Genomic DNA, 20147 nt, shown 5'->3' with positions numbered 1-20147 from the left:
TTTGAAAAATTATGTTATGTTCATGTCTCTATAGATACTTGTTCAAGATTCATTTGGGCTACAGCTCAGACTGGAGAAACTGCTCGACACGTAAGACAGCATTTGTTAGCTTACTTTGCTGTAATGGGTCTTCCTCAGTCTCTAAAAACACACAATGCTCCTGCTTATACCTGTGTCTCCCTTAAAAGGTTTCTAGATACTTGGAGTATTTCACATACTACAGGACTTCCTTATAACCTCCAAGGGCAAGCTATTATCGAGCGAGCAAATCAAACCCTTAAACTCATGTTACAAAAACAAAAAGGGGGAGACAGGGAGATACCGCAGGTGCAGTTACACAAGGCATTATTCACTCTTTAATTTTCTTAACTGTGGAACAACCCTGGAAGGGACAGCAGCTGAAAGGCATTTCCAAACTAATTCTGAAACTCAAACCCGAACTCTGTCTGAAAAACCTTTAATTTGGTGGAATGATCCACTGACCAATGAATGGTCAATAGAGAAGCTGTTAACTTGGGGAAGAGGGTTTGCTTGCATTTCCCCAGGAGATGGAGAACATCCTGTGTGAGTACCAGCTCATCGGATAAAGCCCTACCATGAACCCCAAGAGACGAGGAAAGTTCTTGTGGAACCCAGAACCTCCTGTCATGCAGATGGAGAAACAGACGCTGAAAACTACATGGCTGGGTCTCATTCTAAAGACTAGAAGAGTTTTACATCAAAGTATCTAAACTACAGAAACTTGTTCAAGCATGGCATAATAAGCAAGTATGGCTTGGGGACAGAAAGAGATTAAGAAGGAAATTGAGAGGAAGAAAACTGGAAAAGAAATGTTGAATTATAAAAGAAAGCAAGAAGACAAATTAACAAAAAGAACGTTAGAGGAAAGAAACAGAAAAGGCAGAAGACAGGGCAGCTCAAGAGCGTATAGAAAGTCAAATTAAAAGCAGTGAAGAAATTCTAAGTTAGTAGATTTGGAACTGCTTTTGTTTTTGTCTGTTTATTCAATGTCAGTGTGTATGTTGTAATTGTTTCAGTGTATGCTGTAACTGTTTTTGTGATTGTTCATTGTCAGTGTATGTATATTCTAATACCTCTGGATGGTGATATAATTTGATAAAAACAAACAAACAAAAAACTGAAAGAGCTCTGTACAAATGGCCAAAAATTAAATAAACACTTATATTAATACCTAAATTTAAAATGTTGATGAGATCTCTATAATAATAAAAAATATAAGTCTTGATTAATAGAATTACTATGTCTCTTCATAAAAAACAGTTCTTGCTTACATTGAAATAAATAATTTATTTTTCTTCATAGGATAAAATGAAAGATGTAAATATGAAACGAGTATTGAAAAAAGTGAAAAGTTTGTAGGAATGCTAACTGAAATGTTATAAGGTGTATTTTGTTCTAACATAAAATGGGATGGATTGACTGTCACTGTGGGCCCTGAGGGGAGGGGGAAAGAGGTATTGAATAGATGGGATCAATGTAACTGTGTGGGCAATGGAAGTGTTCACAAGATTACGCAAGGATGGATATAAGACATGTTAAATTACACCAAAAATGTATAGGGACTGAAAGGCTAAAATGTAAATCATAATGTAAAACATAAGATAACTAAAACTTTAGAAAATTGTATAGTCTAAAATATAAACCACAATGTAAACCCAAATGTTCCTTGTTTGAAAGCTATTGTCTCAATATCTGTACATCAGTTTCTGTAAATACAATATGAACATGTAAAAAGATTATTGCTGTGGAAGGGAAGAGGGTTTTATGTTGGATATGTGGGAGTACTGTAAATTGTATATATAAATTACTGTGATCTAAAACTTCTGTGAAGATAAGCTTAATAATTAGGAAAAGAAAAAAAAAAAAAGAAAGGACATAGACACTGAGGAAAAGACGGAAGAAGTTGCCTTGCCAATTTGCATACAGGGCAACACTTATTGCAGTGATGGAAGGCAAAACATCAAAAACAAAGCTTTTGCATTTTTAAATTTTTTGATACCCCAATTTATTTTTACCTTAATTTTTCTAAATTAATATGTATTCTATATCTAACCTTTAAACTCATCACTATATTCCATTTTACTATTAATGGAACCTGACAATATATTGGGCTTCATTTTTGAAGAAGTTTTGGATCACAGAGAGGTTCGACAATGGCAGGGGAGGAATTACTGATGTGGGATGTTATTGACAGGGGACACATGGTTTGCAGGGAGTTCTCCAGGGATATATCCAGGGTACATAAGAATGTTTGGATATTTTCATAGTGGTTACAATTAGAAATAAAAAGTGAGGGAGTGCTGAGTTCCTAGCCAGGGGAGCTCTATCACAGTCCCCAAAGGAACAGCAACAATCCCCCAAGTGCAACAGCAAAGACCAAAAAAGAAGGAAGGTCCGACAATGAGCCCTTGATATTAATGACAATGCTTGTGAGCCTGTGCACCTGAAATAAGAACAAGGCCTAGAGCTGCAGGGTGCCTAAGGGTTACCTCCTGAGAGCCTCTGTGTTGCTCAAATGTGGCCAGTCTTGAAGCCAAACTTAGCATGTAAATGTGTTGCCTGGGGATGAGCCTCCCTGGCACCAAGGGATTACTACCAAGTACCAGCTGATGTGTAACTAGAAAATGACCTTGAATAAAAGGGTCAACTCGGACCAGCAGAATATCTCAGTCTATATATAATACCAGGAGTTAAAAATGCTTTTGACGTGAATAAAAGGGGAAAATGGAATGGAAAAATGAGTTTATATGGCTATGAGTCTCCAAAAAGAGCCGGGAGGTTATCAGAGGGGTTGCCCTTATGCACACCTCAGCAGAGTCCCAGAGACAGATAAAAGTAGATGCAACCCCAGGTATTGGTTCTGCTGAGGGCTACAGAGACCCACAGGTTCTACGGTCATGGCAGATGGAGTTCAGTGCCATATCAGTTGGCCCTACTTTGGAGTTTGTGTTTCTGTGTGATGGAACTGCTCACACAAGCCTCTCCTGTTACTTTTACCGGAACTGTAGTTGGTGCTGGGGTTTAATGTATACCCAGGGGACCAGAATCTCTGGACTGACCATGTGATAGCCAGGTCCTGGGCCTCAACAGACTTGCAGCTCCTACACTCTGCTTTACTGGACTTAGCCCACTCAGCTAACATGGAGGTGAAGAAGGTCAACCATCACACCAGGGAGCCAAGTGTGTCTACAACTGCAAGCAGGGAATTGCATCCAGTATCCATGTGGAATCTAAGCCCCCTCTTGATATAGATGTGGAGTGGACATGGCCATTCTAGGGTCCACAGGATGGAGGAATAGAGAGTGGATTAGAGTGGACTTACCGATATTCTATCCATGAACTATTGTGATTAGTAATTGAAGAAAATGTGGCATTGGTGTGGAGAAAGTGGCCATGGTGGCTGCTGGGTGTAGGGAGTGGGAAGAAGAGATATGATGTGGGGGCATTTTCAGGGGTTGGAGTTGTCCTGGATGGTACTGCAGGGACAGTTAACAGATATTGTATGTCCTCCCATGGCCCACTGGGTGGACTGTGGGAGAGTGTGGGCTATGGTGTGGACCATTGACCATGAGGTGCAGCGGGGCTCAGAGATGTATTTACCAAATGCAATGAATGTCTCATGATGATGGAGGAGGTTGTTGTTAAGGGTGGAGGAGTGGGGTGAGGGGGTGGGGGGTATATGGGGACCTCATATTTTTTTAACATAACATTAAAAAAATAAAGAGGAAAAAAAAGTTAAGCGAATATTGAAAAAGGTAAATGGTTTATGGGAAAGCTAACTGAAATTTAAGGTGTATTTTGTCTTAAAATAAAATGGTTAGTTTTATAAAATCAGAAAATGGAGATAAGCGGGACAGAACTAGTATGCATATAGCAAGTTGTAAAAGTGTTAGGCCTCCAGGCAGGGCCTTTATGGATAACCAGAGATGGCATGAAGAAAACTTCAACACGAGAGTTAGGCAAACTCACACTTATTATGTCTGCAGAGGTAAGGAGCCAAGGCCAGTCCAAAGTGACTCAGACCTGACCCCCTGTGCTGCAGTTCCACTCTTGTTTAAATACCCAAGTTACTACTTAGCATTTGCTTTGATTATGCATTAGTTTTTATGCATATGGATGAACATACATAGCTGGTTATATAATTGTATGATTAGTATGTTCAGGAAATCACGCTTGCACATACATTGCATGATCAAGAAAGGGACAGATAACTCCACCCCTGGGTGGGAATTTTACTATGTTAATTAAGCAAGTTGAAGTGAGTACAGCAAGGGGCTGCTTCTGTGCAGGCCCGGCTAACTGGTTGAAGCTGGTTTTCATACTTCATTGCTTCAACAGGATATTCTTGACCACCAAAAATATTGTGATAGTAAGTATTCAGTAAGTTAATGTGTTTTGTAAAAGTAAAATGAAACTGAATGAATACAAAAAGTATAAAAAGTATGTGAAAAGGTCAGCAATGGACTTTTTTTTTTTTAATTAAAATTATTTATTTTTAAAAATTACATTCAAAAAATGAGGTCCCAATCAACCCCACCGCCCCCACCCCCCACTCCCCCCACATCAACACTCTCTCCCATCATTGTGACACATCCATTGCACCCGGTAAGTACATCTCTGAACATCACTGCACCCTATAGTCAATGGTCCAAACAATGGACTTTTGCAGTTCTTCCTCAAGGCTTTCTACCCTGGCCTGAGAGCAATGAATCTGGCTGCATAGAAGAAACCTGTGGCAGTGACCCTACTAAGAAACATCAGAGACAATGGTATTTTAAGGGCCTGGAAGAGGCAAACAATTGGGGTAAGTTGTAAGGTCCCTGCTACTCTATCAAATGCTTAAATGTTGTTTGGTTGGGTAAGACAAAACTATACCATCTACTGTACTTGATAAAGTACAGTGTTTTCTCATGTTAATAGAATTTATAATATTGTTGGAATACTAAAAATCTTTTATCCCTCACTAAGACGTGTTAATTGGGAAAGGTCCTTCATGGGAGTAGGACCTCCAGCAGGCTGCTTTAAAAAATAAAAAAAAAAGAGGGGGAAGGTGGATATTGACTTAGCCTGTGAATTGACTGTGGCCAGCACCAATATTGGCTTTGGGTGGGGTTTGTGGCAAAGGCAATATTCTAATTGAGTTCCCCTAGGGTTTTGGTCACAAATGTGGGAAGAGGCCAAAAGTGCAATATAAAAAGCAATTGTGTGCAGCATAGCAAGTCCTGCTGAAAGTGAAAGATCTAACCCAATAGTGTCTGGTCACTCTGAAGACTGCCATCCCTATCCAGAGGTAGATTACAAAACAAACAATGGACTGTTGTGGATTACCCTCTTTGGGGGAGAGGTCTGTGGAAGAACATCTGGGATGCCTGCCAGCATTAACAGGTAACTGTCTGTCATGTCCCTGCCCACTCCTGTAACATCCCTCTCAGGATTGTTGAGGCAGATGCCTCATGAAGGTCCAGAGCCATACAACGGAGACCTGAGAAGAAGCTGAGTGGCTCCACTGGAAAGGTGAACATCATGAATACCAGACCCTGAGGTGTGTAGCGCAGCAGTTGCTGCTGCCTGCTATTCACTGACAGCTTGTGGCCTTAATGCTCACTTCAATGACTGTGACAACAGCTCCGTCCTGCTCCTGGAAGGGGCAAGATATGCTTTCGCTGCTACAGACACTGCAACAGGACTCTTGTAAGGTCAGCTATTGTTTTCTGCCTGGGAAAAGAGTCCTCACAATGATGGACTAAGTTTATATTCAACACTGAGTCATGGCCCCAGGTCCAGTGAAGATGGACCAATGAAGAGCTGGACCAATGAAGGCACTGAAATTATGTGATAAACTCCAGCTGTCCCACAGCCCAAAATGGGGAAGTAACAATAAGTTGTCATTGCCTATGCCTCAAACTATACAAATTGGGGAAGATGAGGTCATTTTTTGTGAAGTACTGGCCTATATAGCCTTGCTGGTAGGAAATCTTAAACCCAAAAGAAATAGTTGGAAGTTTGTATGGTCTGCTGTAATTATGGATTATGTATAAAATGTTGTTCTAAACTTGGAAGAAAAATTACAAAATGTAACGGTGGCTGGAATTGCTGATGGACTACAGTCACTAAACCCTATGGCTTGGGGAAAAGTCGGGGAGGAGGTATTCTGGGAGAAATGTTGCTTGTTTATCCTTGTTTCTTTTGAACTTGGTCCTCAGAAGCACGCAACGAGCCTTTTGAGGTATGAAGTAGCAAGAAACCACCCAATCTGCCTTTGTTGCTTTACAAAAACAAAAAGGGGAAAATGTCGTGGGAAACTGGCTTACCTGTTCTCTATTTGTTGCACTTGTCCCCAGTTATTGTAAACATTGCTGTGCTGATGAGGAGCAGCTGCTTTGAAGTTCTTAATATATATGGTGTGGGAACTAGGATCGAGGCTCTCAGTTCCAGAAGCTGTGAGCCGCCTAGTTCCATCCTTGGTTCCTCTCGTTTTTCTTTTTGCTCATTATTTCTGTAAGTTCTGCATCACTCTCCCTTCGAGCAAACCTATTGCTGAGCTCGTTCTCAGCAGTCTCTTCTTGGAATTCTCATTGAAGACTTTCTTCTTTTAACACTGAACTTTCATGTTCGCCCAGCGGGAAAGAAAGTGCAGCCTGCCCAAGAATGGCACCGCACACAGGGAGAACAGATGCAGCAAGATGACGCAACAAAAAGAGACAGATTCCCAGTGCCGCTGAAAGGATAGAAGCGGACACAGGAGAACACACAGCGAATGGACACAGAGAGCAGACAACAGTGGGGGGATGTGGAGAATGGGAGAGAAAAAAAATTCAAGGATGAGAGAAATGGAGAAGCACTGTAGACTCAGTAATGACCCTCCAAAGATGTCCACACCTTAATCCCCAGAATCTGTGAATATTATTTTATATGCCTAAAGGGACTTTACAAATATGATTCAGTTAATGATCTTCAGATGGGGAGATCATTCTGGGCCCAGTGTAATCACAGAGGTTTTTACAAGAGGGAGGCAGAAGATTAGAGTGGAAATAGGTGAGAGGGAAACAGAGGTTGGAGTGATATGGCCAAGAGCCAAGGAATGTCAGCTGCTTCTAGAAGCTGGAAGAGGCAAGGACAGATTTCTTCCCTGGAGCTTCCAGAAGGAACCAGCCCTGCTGACACTTTGATATTAACTCTGTAAGACTCATTTGGGACTTCTCACCTCCAGAGTTGTCTGAGGATAAATTTTTGTTGTTTTAAAATATTTGTATTAATTTGTTTCAACAGCAATATGAAACTAATACACGGTGAGGGAGTTGGGGGTTCTCCATTGAGGGAAAGCAGTAAATTAAAAAAAAAAATCTGGTAAAGACTTGGCCGTGTCCTCAGGGGACAGCTGGAGTTTGGTGAAGGCCAAAATGTATGGAAATGTTCTAGGTAGAGATTGGGAATGTAGGGTAGTTTATTGATGATGAGATTGGACTTCCAGACAGGCAGAAGAGGGATTTTGAAAAAGGTACTGGATGTATGATGGTCAAAATCATAGGAATTGATAAGACTAGAGAGAACATATGGAATAAAGAATAGGAAGGTCAGGATGGAAACATGAATCATATCCACACAGGGATTCATAACCTTTTTATGAATGTCATGGACCACTCTGTCTGTCTAGTAAATCATATGGACCCCTTCTCAGAATTGTTTTTATCCTTATAATAAAGTACATAGGGATTATAAAGGAAACCATTTATATTGAAATACAGTTCTAGCCATGGAGTCTTGGAGGTTTGGCCCCAAAGACAAAAACCCCAGATTTATGGATTTGTAAAAACAAGAGTCACTCATTTCTAAAGCTAGGGTTGGACAGAATTGTGTGGAGAGTGGAGTCATTCCAAATATCAAGTGCTGAACTGAGGGAGGTAGGATAAGGGTTGCAAAGATACAGTAGCTGATAATTCAGTAAATGTGTGTGGTGGTTTGAGGTTTTTATGGATCCCAGAAAAGAGCATTTCCTTAGAGCTAATAATCCATTCCTGTGAGTGTGAACCTATTGTAGGCAGGACCTTTTGATTAGATTACTCAGGTTAAGGGCCTTTGATTAGATTACTTTAGTAAGCTGTACCCCATGGTGGGTCTTAATCCTTTTATTTGAATCCTTTGTAAGGGGGATGAATACGGAGAGACAGAGAAAGAAAGCCACTGAAGCAGCAGAGGGAAACTTACAGAAATTGAGTGAAAAAGCCTGGGAAGGCAGGAGCTGAGAGCAACGAAACCGGGAGGAAAAGGGAGAGACCAGCTAATGCTGCCGTGTGCCTTCCCATGTGCCCTGCCATATGACAGAGGATTCCAGGATCACTGCTAGCCGGTCATTGAGGAGAAAAGCAATGCTTGCTGAAGCATTGATCTGAACATTTTCACAACCCAGAACTGTAAGCCATTCACTTGATAGCTTATAGCTCTCCTTGTAAAGAGAACAGAGCAGCTGGGTAGCTGAGAAGTCCTGATCTACAGCTGATGTTGGGAAGAACCTGGGCCTACGGAGCCTCAAGATGAAGAGGAAGCCCCGGAAGGAGAGACCCAGCGGAGATCAGCAATCATCTTGCTTCAACACATGGCACTTGACTTTGGTGAGTAAACAACCTTGAGGTGGACTCTTTAGGATCTCATAACTGTAAGCTTTTACCCCAAATAAATACCCTTTATAAAAGTCAACCGATTTCTGGTGCTTTGCATCAGCACCCCTTTGGCTGACTAGTACATATGGTTATACTGTTCGTACTCTTATCAAAAGCTATCCTCTCCATCTGTGCACTAGATCCAATCAGCTTTCACTTTTTCAAGTCCATCTCTCCAGGAATTCTCCCTTGCCAACATCATGATTCCTATTCTCTAATGGATTTTGCCATCAGAATGCAGACAAGTCATTTCTCTAAATACAGTAGATACATTCTCTCTTCAGTGTTTTTCCACACTTAATGTTCCTTTTGCTTGGCATGCTCTTTGCCCAAATATCTGCTTTTTGCCCAATACCTTCTCATTGACGCCTTCCTTGACTACTATTTAAAATTGAACGTCCATTCCCAACTTCTGTAAGTTTTATTTTTCATTTTATTGTCATCTGACAATCTGCTTATTGTCTGTCTTTCCCTACTACAATAAATGCTCCATGAGGGCATATCTATTTATGACTGTCAGTTTGTCATTGCTGTATCCCATGACCTAGAACAGAGTTTGACATGCAGAAAGTCTTCTATAATTATTTGTTGAGTGAATCACCAAAGCAGTCGGGACAGTTAAGGTCAACCACTCTTTCAGACAGTTTGGTGCTAAAGAGAAAGGAGATAGTTTAAAAAGTAACATTGATGTTTTCAGAGAGGTTTTCATTCTTTTCAGAAAGGGGGTGCAGTGAATATCTGTTACTTTAACTGGGTTCTTTCCCCTGGAATTGGTTCCCTGGTTTTTCCTTTGGGAAATCCTCTCTTTCCCACTCTGGCCAGGTGGTTCAGGTAGATTTCTCAACCTTGGCACTTTCGACATTTAGATGGAATAATTCTCTGTTTGGGGTGGGAGTGGGGGCTGTCCTGTGCATTGAAGGATATTTAGGAGCATCCCTGGCCTATACCCACGAGATGCCAGATGTTTCTGTCTTCTTGGGGTCAAAATTGCCCCACTTAAGAACCACTGAGGTAGACCAATCCTATCTCCAGGGTTGGGGGTAGGTAACTCAGGCTTGCCTTCTGTTCAGTCCAATGTCCTGGTCCTAGTCATTGGTTCAGACTGGAGCCTGTGACTCTATATGGATAAATCAAACTTAATGAAGCTCTTTGTGCTGCAATGCTAAGGTAAGTGGATGCATTTGGCATTGCCAACAAATATTTTGCCATTTTTTAGAGAATGCCAGCAAGAGAATGAAGCAAGTAAGGGAAAAGCAGAATCAGGGGATAGCACAGATTCCTGAGAACATGATTTCAACATTTGATTCCCATTTCATCTGAACCAGCTATACCCTTGGCCTTTTCTGTCATACAATGCAATAAAATTCCTCTTTTGATCTAATCCAGTGTGAGATGGATTTCTTTTACTTGCAGGTGACACAGGTCCTGGTCCAGAAGCTTTGTAGATGGGCAGGAGCCAGTGATGGGAGAGGATAAAATATATGGAACAATGTCTTGAAAGAGGCAGAAAGGAATGAAAAAAGAACTGCAAGCCCGTAGAGAGTGGTAGGTATACATGAAATCAGGATGAATGAATATAGATAAGTCTGGATGTGGAGGGAGAAGTTGAAGAAACTATCCTCTGAGGTTCTCATCATTTGCTAAGAGAAGGAGGGATAAAGGTAGAATAGGGAGCTTGAGGTTAGTGAGCTGATAACATGGGGAAATATAAGGGTTACTGAATGGGAATGAATAAAAGATGCTGAACAGCATAAATAGCCTGGAGAAGGGAGAGAGAGTAAATATATGGTAGCCATTCAGCAATATTTTCTCAATAGTTAAAACGTTGGGCTAGAGACCACAGACACTTAGATTTATGGTGTGGATGGGTGAGGTAAGTGGGCTGGGGGAAAGTGCTAGCTGAACAAATAGAAGAGAAAGTCTTGAGAGTGAAGGAATTGAGTTTGTGGGATTGAGAATTTGGCTAAAATGAACAGAGTATGGAACCAGAATGAAAAACTTTTAAGTCATGAATCCTAAACTCTAAGTTATGCAACAGTTCGCTGACTCCAGAAAAAAAATTACATAAGGAAAGTGTTTTTTTGGAGGATAACATTTATTTGAATGGTTAATATAAACATTGATAAAAGACATTTTACAAGCAACTATAGCTTCTGTCAAAACTGCTAAGAAAACATCCAAAACTTCTGAAGTAAAACTTCTGAAGTAAAACTTGACTCCCATCATTAAAAAAAAAATCTGTGCAGGTCATTTGTGCAAATTGCAATTACTGAGTGATCATGGACACACAAAGTGTATATATTGTGAGAAAAACTCAAACCAAGAGGGGATAAGGTAGAACGTTGAGTCATGTCAGGGAAGGAAGCTACTATTAAATAATGGCAGATTTCCCAACCAAAGCAGGAGGCCCATCATAATCACAGGAACCACCATTTTGTAACTCAAAGTACCAATTACTCTAGTATACGGTATACGGTGACAGTAAGTTTGTTGTAACAAAAACAAACAAAAAGGGATGGGCTAGGTAATGACGATAGAGGTAATGAGGACAGCTCTGCTCATGGCTTCCTTAAAAGAAGGTGTCCCTTTCAGAGCCGTCTAATTGCAGCCATAGCCTGGCTCCAGGCACATCACAGGTAAGGCTTCAGGAAGTCCTTGAAGAGCAAGTGGCAGTGAAACTGGGCTCCCATCTTTGTTATCAAGCAAAATTTCGTTGTTCTGCTTGGGAATAAGTGACAAAGAAGTACCTGTAGGAAGTTATAGCTTATGAAGTCATTTCAAAGACTTGGACTTGTTGACATGAGTGTGGCTTCTTTCCAATGAGTTACACTTGGATTCCAAGCAACACAGTGCACTGAAAGAGACAATTTCTATTGAGAAGGCAGCATGAGTAGCAGCTGTGCAACACAAATGTTAATAAAAGTGTTAATATTCTTTAGCTCTCTTCATATTTGTAAATCATATAAATATAACTCCATAATATATCATAATTTATTCTCTAAAGAAATTATATATCCTATATAATATAATTCATTCTCTATAGAAATGATAACTGTTATACCCAATCATATCACTGATTATCATACCATTAAGAGGTTCTTCTTCAGGTAGCATAACCTGGAGCGAATAGTAACTAAGTGCCATGTTGCAAGATATGAATTAAAATAAACCAGGGAGAAATGGAAGCAGTGCTCTTGTTCTTAGTCATTCATGTCTTCATTCAACAAGTGTTTATGCAACACTCTGCTCGTCCCCCCCGTCTCCCCCCACAATTTGAATTTAGATGTTGTTGGCGTAGTCTCCACATTCCTCCTTTTCCCCTTTTCTGTGACTCACCAGCAGCAAGTAACCTTTCCTTCCTCATGGCATGGCAGTTTTGCTGTACCCTGCTTATGGTACTTAATTCTCACACTCAGATATGTATGAGTTTATTTTCCTTATTAAAGTAAGTTCCAAGAGAGCACAGGTGGTATGATATCACTATGAAAATGCTGTATGTGCTGTCTCGGCCTCTGTCTCACGTGGCTAGGCCTCTGGCCTCAACACTGACCTTTGGCCTAAACAATCTTGGGACATAAACTCCCCCAGAGCCCACCCCACCTCTGTGGCCACCACCCACACCCCTTACCCCAAACCCACACTGGTCCCAAATGATAAGCTGACCAGCGCAACTGCCCTCAGACTCCCAGCCCCTTCACTTTTTCTGTGTGTGTTTGCTTTAAACTAACCAATCCTTGACTTGAGTAAGAAATCTGCTAACCTCCACCTTGGACCATAATAAGAGCATAAACCCAGGGGTCCCTCTCGAAATGCTGGTGTGCTCCCCACCTGCTGTTGGAGCCACCGAGCTGATGGCGCTTCCCGTTGATCCCCATGGCACCCCTCTCTCTCTGGGACCTGTGAGTGCACACTATCTTTTCTCACGCATTATGCCCAAGGTTTCCCTTTGTGTCACACCTGACTTCCCCACAGGGGCCCAAATTAAAAATCCTACTTAACTGATTTGAAACAAGCAATGCAGTGAGAAGGATGTGTTGGTCACAACCATGGTAAATGAAGCATAACGCTTTGGCTGTTAACCCCTGAGGGTTAAGGGGTTAAGGAACTATTGGGCCAAAGAGAAGAGGCTTGAGCACATTGTGCCAGCATCCACTAAAACATCAGAGGAAGTTTCTAAGTTGCTTAAGAAATGTAAGAGTCCCATGCACCAGGCATGGGCCCTAACCAGTGCTGCTGCTTAGCAACGCCCCAAAGCCCTGCTGTCGTGCTCCCTGGTCTGGGGCTATGCCTAATGATCCCGCCACCATCATGCCAGTGAAAAGAAACCCCAAGCCCCATGAGGTTGATTGGGATACTCTAGAGAGAGAGGTGGTTGAGTCACAGATCCTGGTTGATCATAAGTAGCTGCTGTATGGGGGGCCCCCACCTCCTCCTCCTGCATAGCAAAGGCCCAGTCCCCTGACCTCCTGGGAGCTGTGACTGTTGAGCAATTCATAGTAAACAGCTACCCCAAGTGGTGGCACCTTTTGCCCCTATTTTCCCCACTATAGATACTGATGCTTTAACATGTTGCTTGGAATAAGGTCAAATCTTTGGCTCCTTTGGGGGACCATGCCAAACAGGACCCCCGTGGAACTTACGTATTATGGCAATGGATTCCCATTGTGTCCCACCTGACCTCCACCTGGACTCAAATTTCAAATCCCACTTAATTAATTAAAAATGTAGTATTGTCTATATTTTTATAGAAAAGAGAAGGTATTTTTCCTCTATATTTTATAGAATACATAGGGAAAGCATTTTGAAGGCAGATATGAGCTCGAATTTCATATTTGCCAATTACTAGTCCTGAGACTTTGGCCAAGAGAATCTTTCAACCTTCATTTTCTCATCTGGAAGATTATTTTGTCATCTTGGGATGATAATACCCCCATTTCAGAGTTGTAGTGAGAGCGAAATGAGATAAGCCATGTAAGACTCACAGCACAAGGCCTGGCCATAGTAAACCTTCAACTATTCATCTCCAGTCCCTCTTGGGAACCTCAGATGGGCCCTTAACATAGTTTGGCAACCTTATTATACTTCAGTCTTCCACTCTCATGGTCACTATTTAATACCTTCTCCTTAAATATACAGCAACTCCTACACTTTCTCTCAGCTGATCATTTTATTTTCTGTTCACTGAGAAAGAGAAGCAATCAGAAGAGGACTTCCACGCATGTTCTCCCCATTGTATCTACCCACCTGCCAGTGCACTAGCTCCCTTTCCTACCAGTTTACCCAGATCCAGCTCAAGCAATTCTTCTCCCTCTTTCCTGCAAGAATTTTTCCCCTTTCTACTAGATCATTCCCATTAGCACATAGGAATAGCAGCCCAGCTGCTATTTCTTGTTTCTTTTTTTTCCCTGTTTTTTGACTTTTATTTCTTCCTCCTTGCTATCATTCTATTTACCTGCTCCTCTTTATAGAAAAACTCCTTGAAAAAGCTGCTGGTAGGTGATGTCTCCTGTTCCTCTCCTTTCATTCTCTCTTAAATCCATTCTAATCAGACTTTTGCCCCTTTCTCTCTACCAAAACTGCTTTTGGCAAGTATACCATTGGTTAAAGCCAATGGTCAGATTTCATTACTCATCTTTTTTGAACTATCAGCAGCATTACAGTTTTTCACTCTCCTCAAAACTCTTCCTTCACCTGACTTCTAAACACCTCACTCTGAGGTTTTTCTCCTATAGTGGCTGCTCTTTTGCTTGTCTGCTGGTTCTTTCACACTCTCTAAGTACCGGGGCATTTTCTTTTCTCTAGCTACAGTCACCCCTTTGATGATCTTACTTAGTCTCATTGTTATACTTATCTACACACTGAAAACTCCCAGATTTGTTTCTCCAGGCTGTTCTCCTGAAATATAAACTTATACATGCAGTTGCCCTCTTGACACTTACACTTGGATGTCTATTAGATTTAACATCTCCAAAGTGGAAATCCTGATTTTCCTCCCTGATCTTCATGTTTTCAAATGTATCAATTAATGGCAATTCCATCCTTTCAATTGCCCAGGCCAAAACAAAACAAAACAAAATAACCCCTGGCATCATCAGTGACTTCTCTTACTCTCCTATTCCAATACAAACTGTCAACAAATCCTACTGTCACTATTTTCAAAATGTATGCAGAATCTGACCTTTTTGCACCAACTTCACTGCTACCAGTCTAGCCATAATCACTTACAATTTCTGGGCTGCATTGTTGCAATAGCCTCCTCACTGATTCTCATCTTCTACCCTTGTCTTCCTATAGTCTATTCTCAACAAAGCACATCATTTTCCTCCTCTACTTAAAGCCCCTCCAATGGTTCCCATCTCAGAATAACAGCCAAGTTCATAACAGTGACCTGCTATACCCTATAGGATCTACCCCTCCACTGCCATTATCTCTCTGATCTCATCTCCTACCACAATTCCCCTTGGTCAGTCCACTCTGGGCCACACTGGCCTCCTTCCTGTGCCTCCAGCACACTCAGCAGAGACCACCTTAGGGTGTTTTCACTTATTCATCTCTCTTCCTGGGATGCTCTTGCCCCATACAGCCACATAGCTAGCTCTGGTCTTTGTGCAAATGCCATTTTCTTTGTGAAGACTTACCTTGCAACCATCTTGCTCTCACTATCCCCTGCCTGCTTTCTCTTCATAGTACTTATCATCTTATTTGTTTTATTATTTAGCTTGCTATGTATTTAAACATTTGTTGAATGGATAAAAAACCAGGTATGTAAATTGACAATACAAAGTGGACCAGTTAACAATTGCTATGCCTAATTACTAAAGACTTGTGCAATAGTCAGAAGCATATATATTTAGTACTTTGCTTATTGGTAAACATAAATTGAAAAAAACTGACATGTAAATTGATAAGAATATTTAATTTCATTAGATACCGGTTTGTCTTCTGATTAGCTTGCTGGGTCATATGGATCAAGGGAATATACTTCTCGTGTTTCTAAATGAATAGCTCCTTCTTTTGGACTTGTATTTGTGTAATAATTGCTAAATGGAAGAAGGAAACAAAAATGTAAAATCTTAATTTATTGACCATGAATACTATTAAGATGTAACAGTTGAATGCCCACCATGACTGCCAACACATGATTATCTCACTTTATCCTCTTAAATGTTCTATGAAATAAACATTATGATCCCCATTGTTTTAGAAAGGCACTTAAAGGAAGTAACTTGCCCAGCTTGTAAGTGTTCAAGTTAGAAGTTGACACGTGGCCCTTTTACCCTAGATGCAGGGCACTTAATGACCAAAAACTGTGACTCCCAAATAGAAAAAAAAAATTGAAAAGAAACTTTTATTCTAGGATTTGATTATAAATACCCTTTTGAGACAATCTTTCAATCCAATATAAAAGGCAGCTTTTCTATTCGAGGATCAGCTTAAAATCCTCATATAGTCATACAGCAGCAAAAGTTTCAAATGATTTTCAAGAAGGTGTTTTCACCTTTACCCTTTGGAAGTGTATACTTTACTGTGCTTCCAAAACCACTGTGAAACAATAATGAAAGATAATAAATTGTGACTATACCATCAGGGAGAACTGTGAAATAAAGCATTACATGTAACTGGAGAAGGAAGATTGCAGCTAAGGTCACTGACAGCATACAATTCACTACCATATTAAAGGGGTATCAAACCTACATTAAGAAAATGATAAAATATAAATCTGAGGTCAATCTGAGATCTAGCCTCTGTTAAAATATTTTAAATGGCTAGGAAAAAAAGCAACTCTTTGGAAGGCTTTTAAAAGTATTTGATTTTGTAACAACACTCTCATTTTTAAGTGATTATCACTCATCTTAATTTTAAAAACTAGTTAGGCAAGATCCAGCAAGATGGTGGTGGAGTAAGGAGCTCCTAGAGTCAGCTCCTGCTACAGGGCAGTTAGCAAACACCCAGAGCAATCCAGAGCTAGCTGAGGCACCTGTTTGGGAGCTCCAGGAGACCAGAAGAGCATCTTGCAAGATCCTTGAAGGAATGGGAGGAGGAGGCTGGCCATCAGCAGAGAAGACTCGTAAGTAGAGTGCTCCACGCCCCGGAGGCTAGTGCCCATCCTCCACTGGAGGCACAAGCAGCCTTGGGAGCTGTTCCGTGGCTGGAATTGAAAGCTCCACTCCCAAAAATGGGGGAGGAAGAGACAGTTGGGCACCAACTTCAGATACTAATGAGTAAATTCGGCATACTAAAGTATAATCCTGAGAAGAGCTAAAGTTTGGGCCTGCCCATGTTTGAAAGAGGCCAGGAGCTGCCACCTTAACTCCATGCCTGGCACGAGGGGAAGTGGGGCAGACTGAAAATCACAGTGCTGGTGGGGACCGGCTTCTTTCCATCCAGGTCAGGTTGCAGGTCTAGCATAAGCCCCAGTGCCACCTCTGGCAGGAAGGAAGCTGCAGGGACCTGCGCCAGCCTCTCCGGGAAATTACCGGCTAAATCACGGGGGCCGGTGATTATCCTACTTTGGAAGCACAAGCTGCCGCAGGAGCTATTCTGTGGCTGGAATTGGAAGCTCCATTTCCCAAAAATGGGAGGAGGAAACGGTTGGCTACCGATTTCAACTACTGATTAGTAAATTTGGCTGGTTAAAGTATAAGCCTAAGAACAGCTAAATTTTGAACCTGTCCAGGTCAGAAAGAGGCCGGTGGCTGCCATTTTGACTCTACCCCCACCCTGAAGGGAAGCTGGGTGACAGAAAATCACAGTGATGGTAGGAACCAGTTTCTTTCACCCAGATCAGACTGCAGCCCTAGCCTAGGCTTCAGTACCAACTCTGGCAGGGAGGAGGCTGGTGGGCCCTGCACCAGCCTATCCAGGTAACTGCAGGTACCTTTGGCTGGCACAGACTGAAAATTGGTAGTCTACTGGGGCAAATGCAGTCATCTTGGATCTGCACTGCATGGATTACTGACCATACCTGCAGCTCCATCCCTACCCTAGGCAGGAGAGAAAGGGGTATGAAGCTTCATCAGTCTTTCTGGGTAACTACAGTCAAGGCCTGCATGACTTGGATTATTCCACACAGCTGTGACCCTGTCCCTACCCTTGGCAAAGGAGAAAGTTGGGAGAAGATTCATCAGTCCCTAGAGTAATGAGGGCAGCTTGAGCCTCCACAGTTTATAGCACCAACTACATGCTTGTTTCCTACTGCACAACCAGCAAGGAGAAAGGGCAGGAAGCCCAAAACAAAAGAGAAAAACTGTACCCAGAATAAATACTCTAGTAAGCCAGATGCCAAGACACCAAAAAAATTACAATTAAAATACAAATTACAAAATACAAAAAAATTACAAGAAACAGGAAGCTACAGTCCAGTTAAAGGAACAAGATAAGCCTTCAGATGACATAAAGGAGTTGAGACAATGAATCACAGATGCTCAAACAAATCTCCTTAATAAATTCAATGAGACAGCTAAGAGATTAAGGATATTAAGATGACACTGGATGAGCATACATAGAAAAATTGCAGGTCTTATGTGAATGAAAGGCGCAATAAATGAAATTTAAAAAAACATTGGAATCATAAAATAGCTGATTTGAGAAGGTAGAAAAAAGGATAGGTGAGCTTGAAGAAATGGCCTCTGAAAGTGAACATACAAAAGAACAGATGAAGAAAAGAGTGGAACTAAATGACAGCAAAGGCATGCAAACATATATTATGGGTGTTCCAGAAGGAGAAGGGAAGGGAAAAGGGGCAGAAAGAATATTTGAAGAAATAGCGGTAGAAAAATTCTCAACCCTATTGAAGGACATAGATATCCATGTCCAAGAAGCACAGTGTACTCCCATCTGAAAAAATCTAAATAGACCAACTCCGAGACACATATTCATCAGAATGTCAAATGCCAAAGACAAAGAAAGAATTCTGAGAACGGCAAGAGAGAAGCAATGCATAACATATAAGGGATATCCAATAAGATTAAGTGCTGATTTCTCACCAGAAACCATGAATGTAAGAAGACAGTGGTATGACATATTTAAGATACTACAGAGAAAAACTTCTAGCCAAGGATCTTATATCCAGCAAGATTATCTTTCAAAAATGAGGGTGAGTTTAGAAGATTTACAGATAAATAGAAACTGAGAGAACTTCTAACCAAGAGACCAGATTTTCAGGAAATTCCAAAGGGTGTGCTCAAGTCTGAAAAGAAAAAACAGGAGAAAGAGGCCTAGAACAGAGTCTAGAAGTGAAGATTATATCAATAAAAGTAAGTAAAAGTGTCAAAAGAGTGTTGAAAATAAAATATGACAGATAAAACTCAAATATTCAGGAAAAAAAATTAATGATATAAAGCATGTGTATTCAGAAAACTGCAACTCAATGTTAAAAGAAATCAAAAAAGGCCTAAATAACTGGAAGAACATTCCATGCTCATGGATTAGAAGACTAAATATCATTAAGATGTCAATGCTACTCAAATTGATATAAACATTCAATGCAATCCAGATAAAAATTTCACCAGCATTTAAAAAAAAAAATTGAAAACATGATTATCAAATTTATTTGGAAGGGTAAGGGGTCCTGAATAGCCAGAAACATCTTAAATTAAAAAAAAGTGAGCTCTCATCTCTAGACTTTAAATTATATTACCTAGTGTAGCAGTTTGATATAGTTATGAATTCCAAAAATAGATACTGGATTATGTTTGTAATCTAGTCTATTACTAGGCATGACTGAGTTATGATTAGGGCTTTGATTGGGCCACATCATTGGGTCACTCCAAGGGGTGGGGACTCACAGATAAAAGGCATGGCAAAGGACAGAGTTGGAGCTTTTGATGTGAGGGTTTTCTGATGTTGGAGTTTTGATGCTGGAGTTTGATGCTGAAGTCTTAAGCTGGAGCCCCATGAAGTAAGCACACAGAGGAAAGAGAAGCAAGCCCTGGGAGGAGAGGCCCTGAGCCAGGAGAAGAACACAGAGGAGTAGAGATGGCTCCTTAGACACAGCAGAAACCCCAGGGAGAGAGACAGAGCCATTCACCTGATAGTGTACAGCTGACCTTGTGGATAGAGGCAAAGTCTAGAGAGCCTCATAGTCTACAGCTGACCTTGTGGAGAAGAGAGAGGAGCTAGCCCAGAGGAACCCAGGAAGCCTGAACCCTCACAGACATCAGCAGCCATCTTGCTCCAATATGTGAAAATAGACTTTGGTGAGGAAAGTAACTTATGCTTTATGGCCTGATAATCGTAAGCTCCTACCCCAAATAAATACCCCTTATAAAAGCTGGCAGCCTTCTGGTTATTTTGCATCAGCACCCCTTTTAGCTAATACACCCAGCTATAGTGGTAAACACAGCATGGTACTGGCATACAGACAGACACATAGACCAATGGAATTAAATGGATGGTTCAGAAACAGACCCTCACATGTATGGTCAAGTGTTTTTTGACTAGTCTGTCAAACCCACACAGCTTGGGCGG

The 20147-nt window shown here is 41.2% G+C and overlaps 1 protein-coding gene across 1 annotated transcript in view; it reads right to left on the bottom strand.

Annotated features, from left to right (window-relative positions):
• Positions 1-20147, bottom strand: part of LOC101430310 (complement receptor type 1) — a 179664-nt gene that overhangs the window by 126125 nt on the left and 33392 nt on the right. Inside the window, exon 26 of the mRNA XM_071207305.1 lies at positions 15630-15718. Within this exon, the coding sequence (XP_071063406.1) occupies positions 15630-15718 (89 nt within the window). The remainder of the gene's footprint in view (positions 1-15629; positions 15719-20147) is intronic.

Source organism: Dasypus novemcinctus, chromosome 13, assembly GCF_030445035.2.
Source record: "Dasypus novemcinctus isolate mDasNov1 chromosome 13, mDasNov1.1.hap2, whole genome shotgun sequence".
NCBI lineage: Eukaryota > Metazoa > Chordata > Mammalia > Cingulata > Dasypodidae > Dasypus > Dasypus novemcinctus.
The sequence above is the reverse complement of the archived record's forward strand: the minus strand, read 5'-3'. Positions and strand labels throughout refer to the sequence as shown.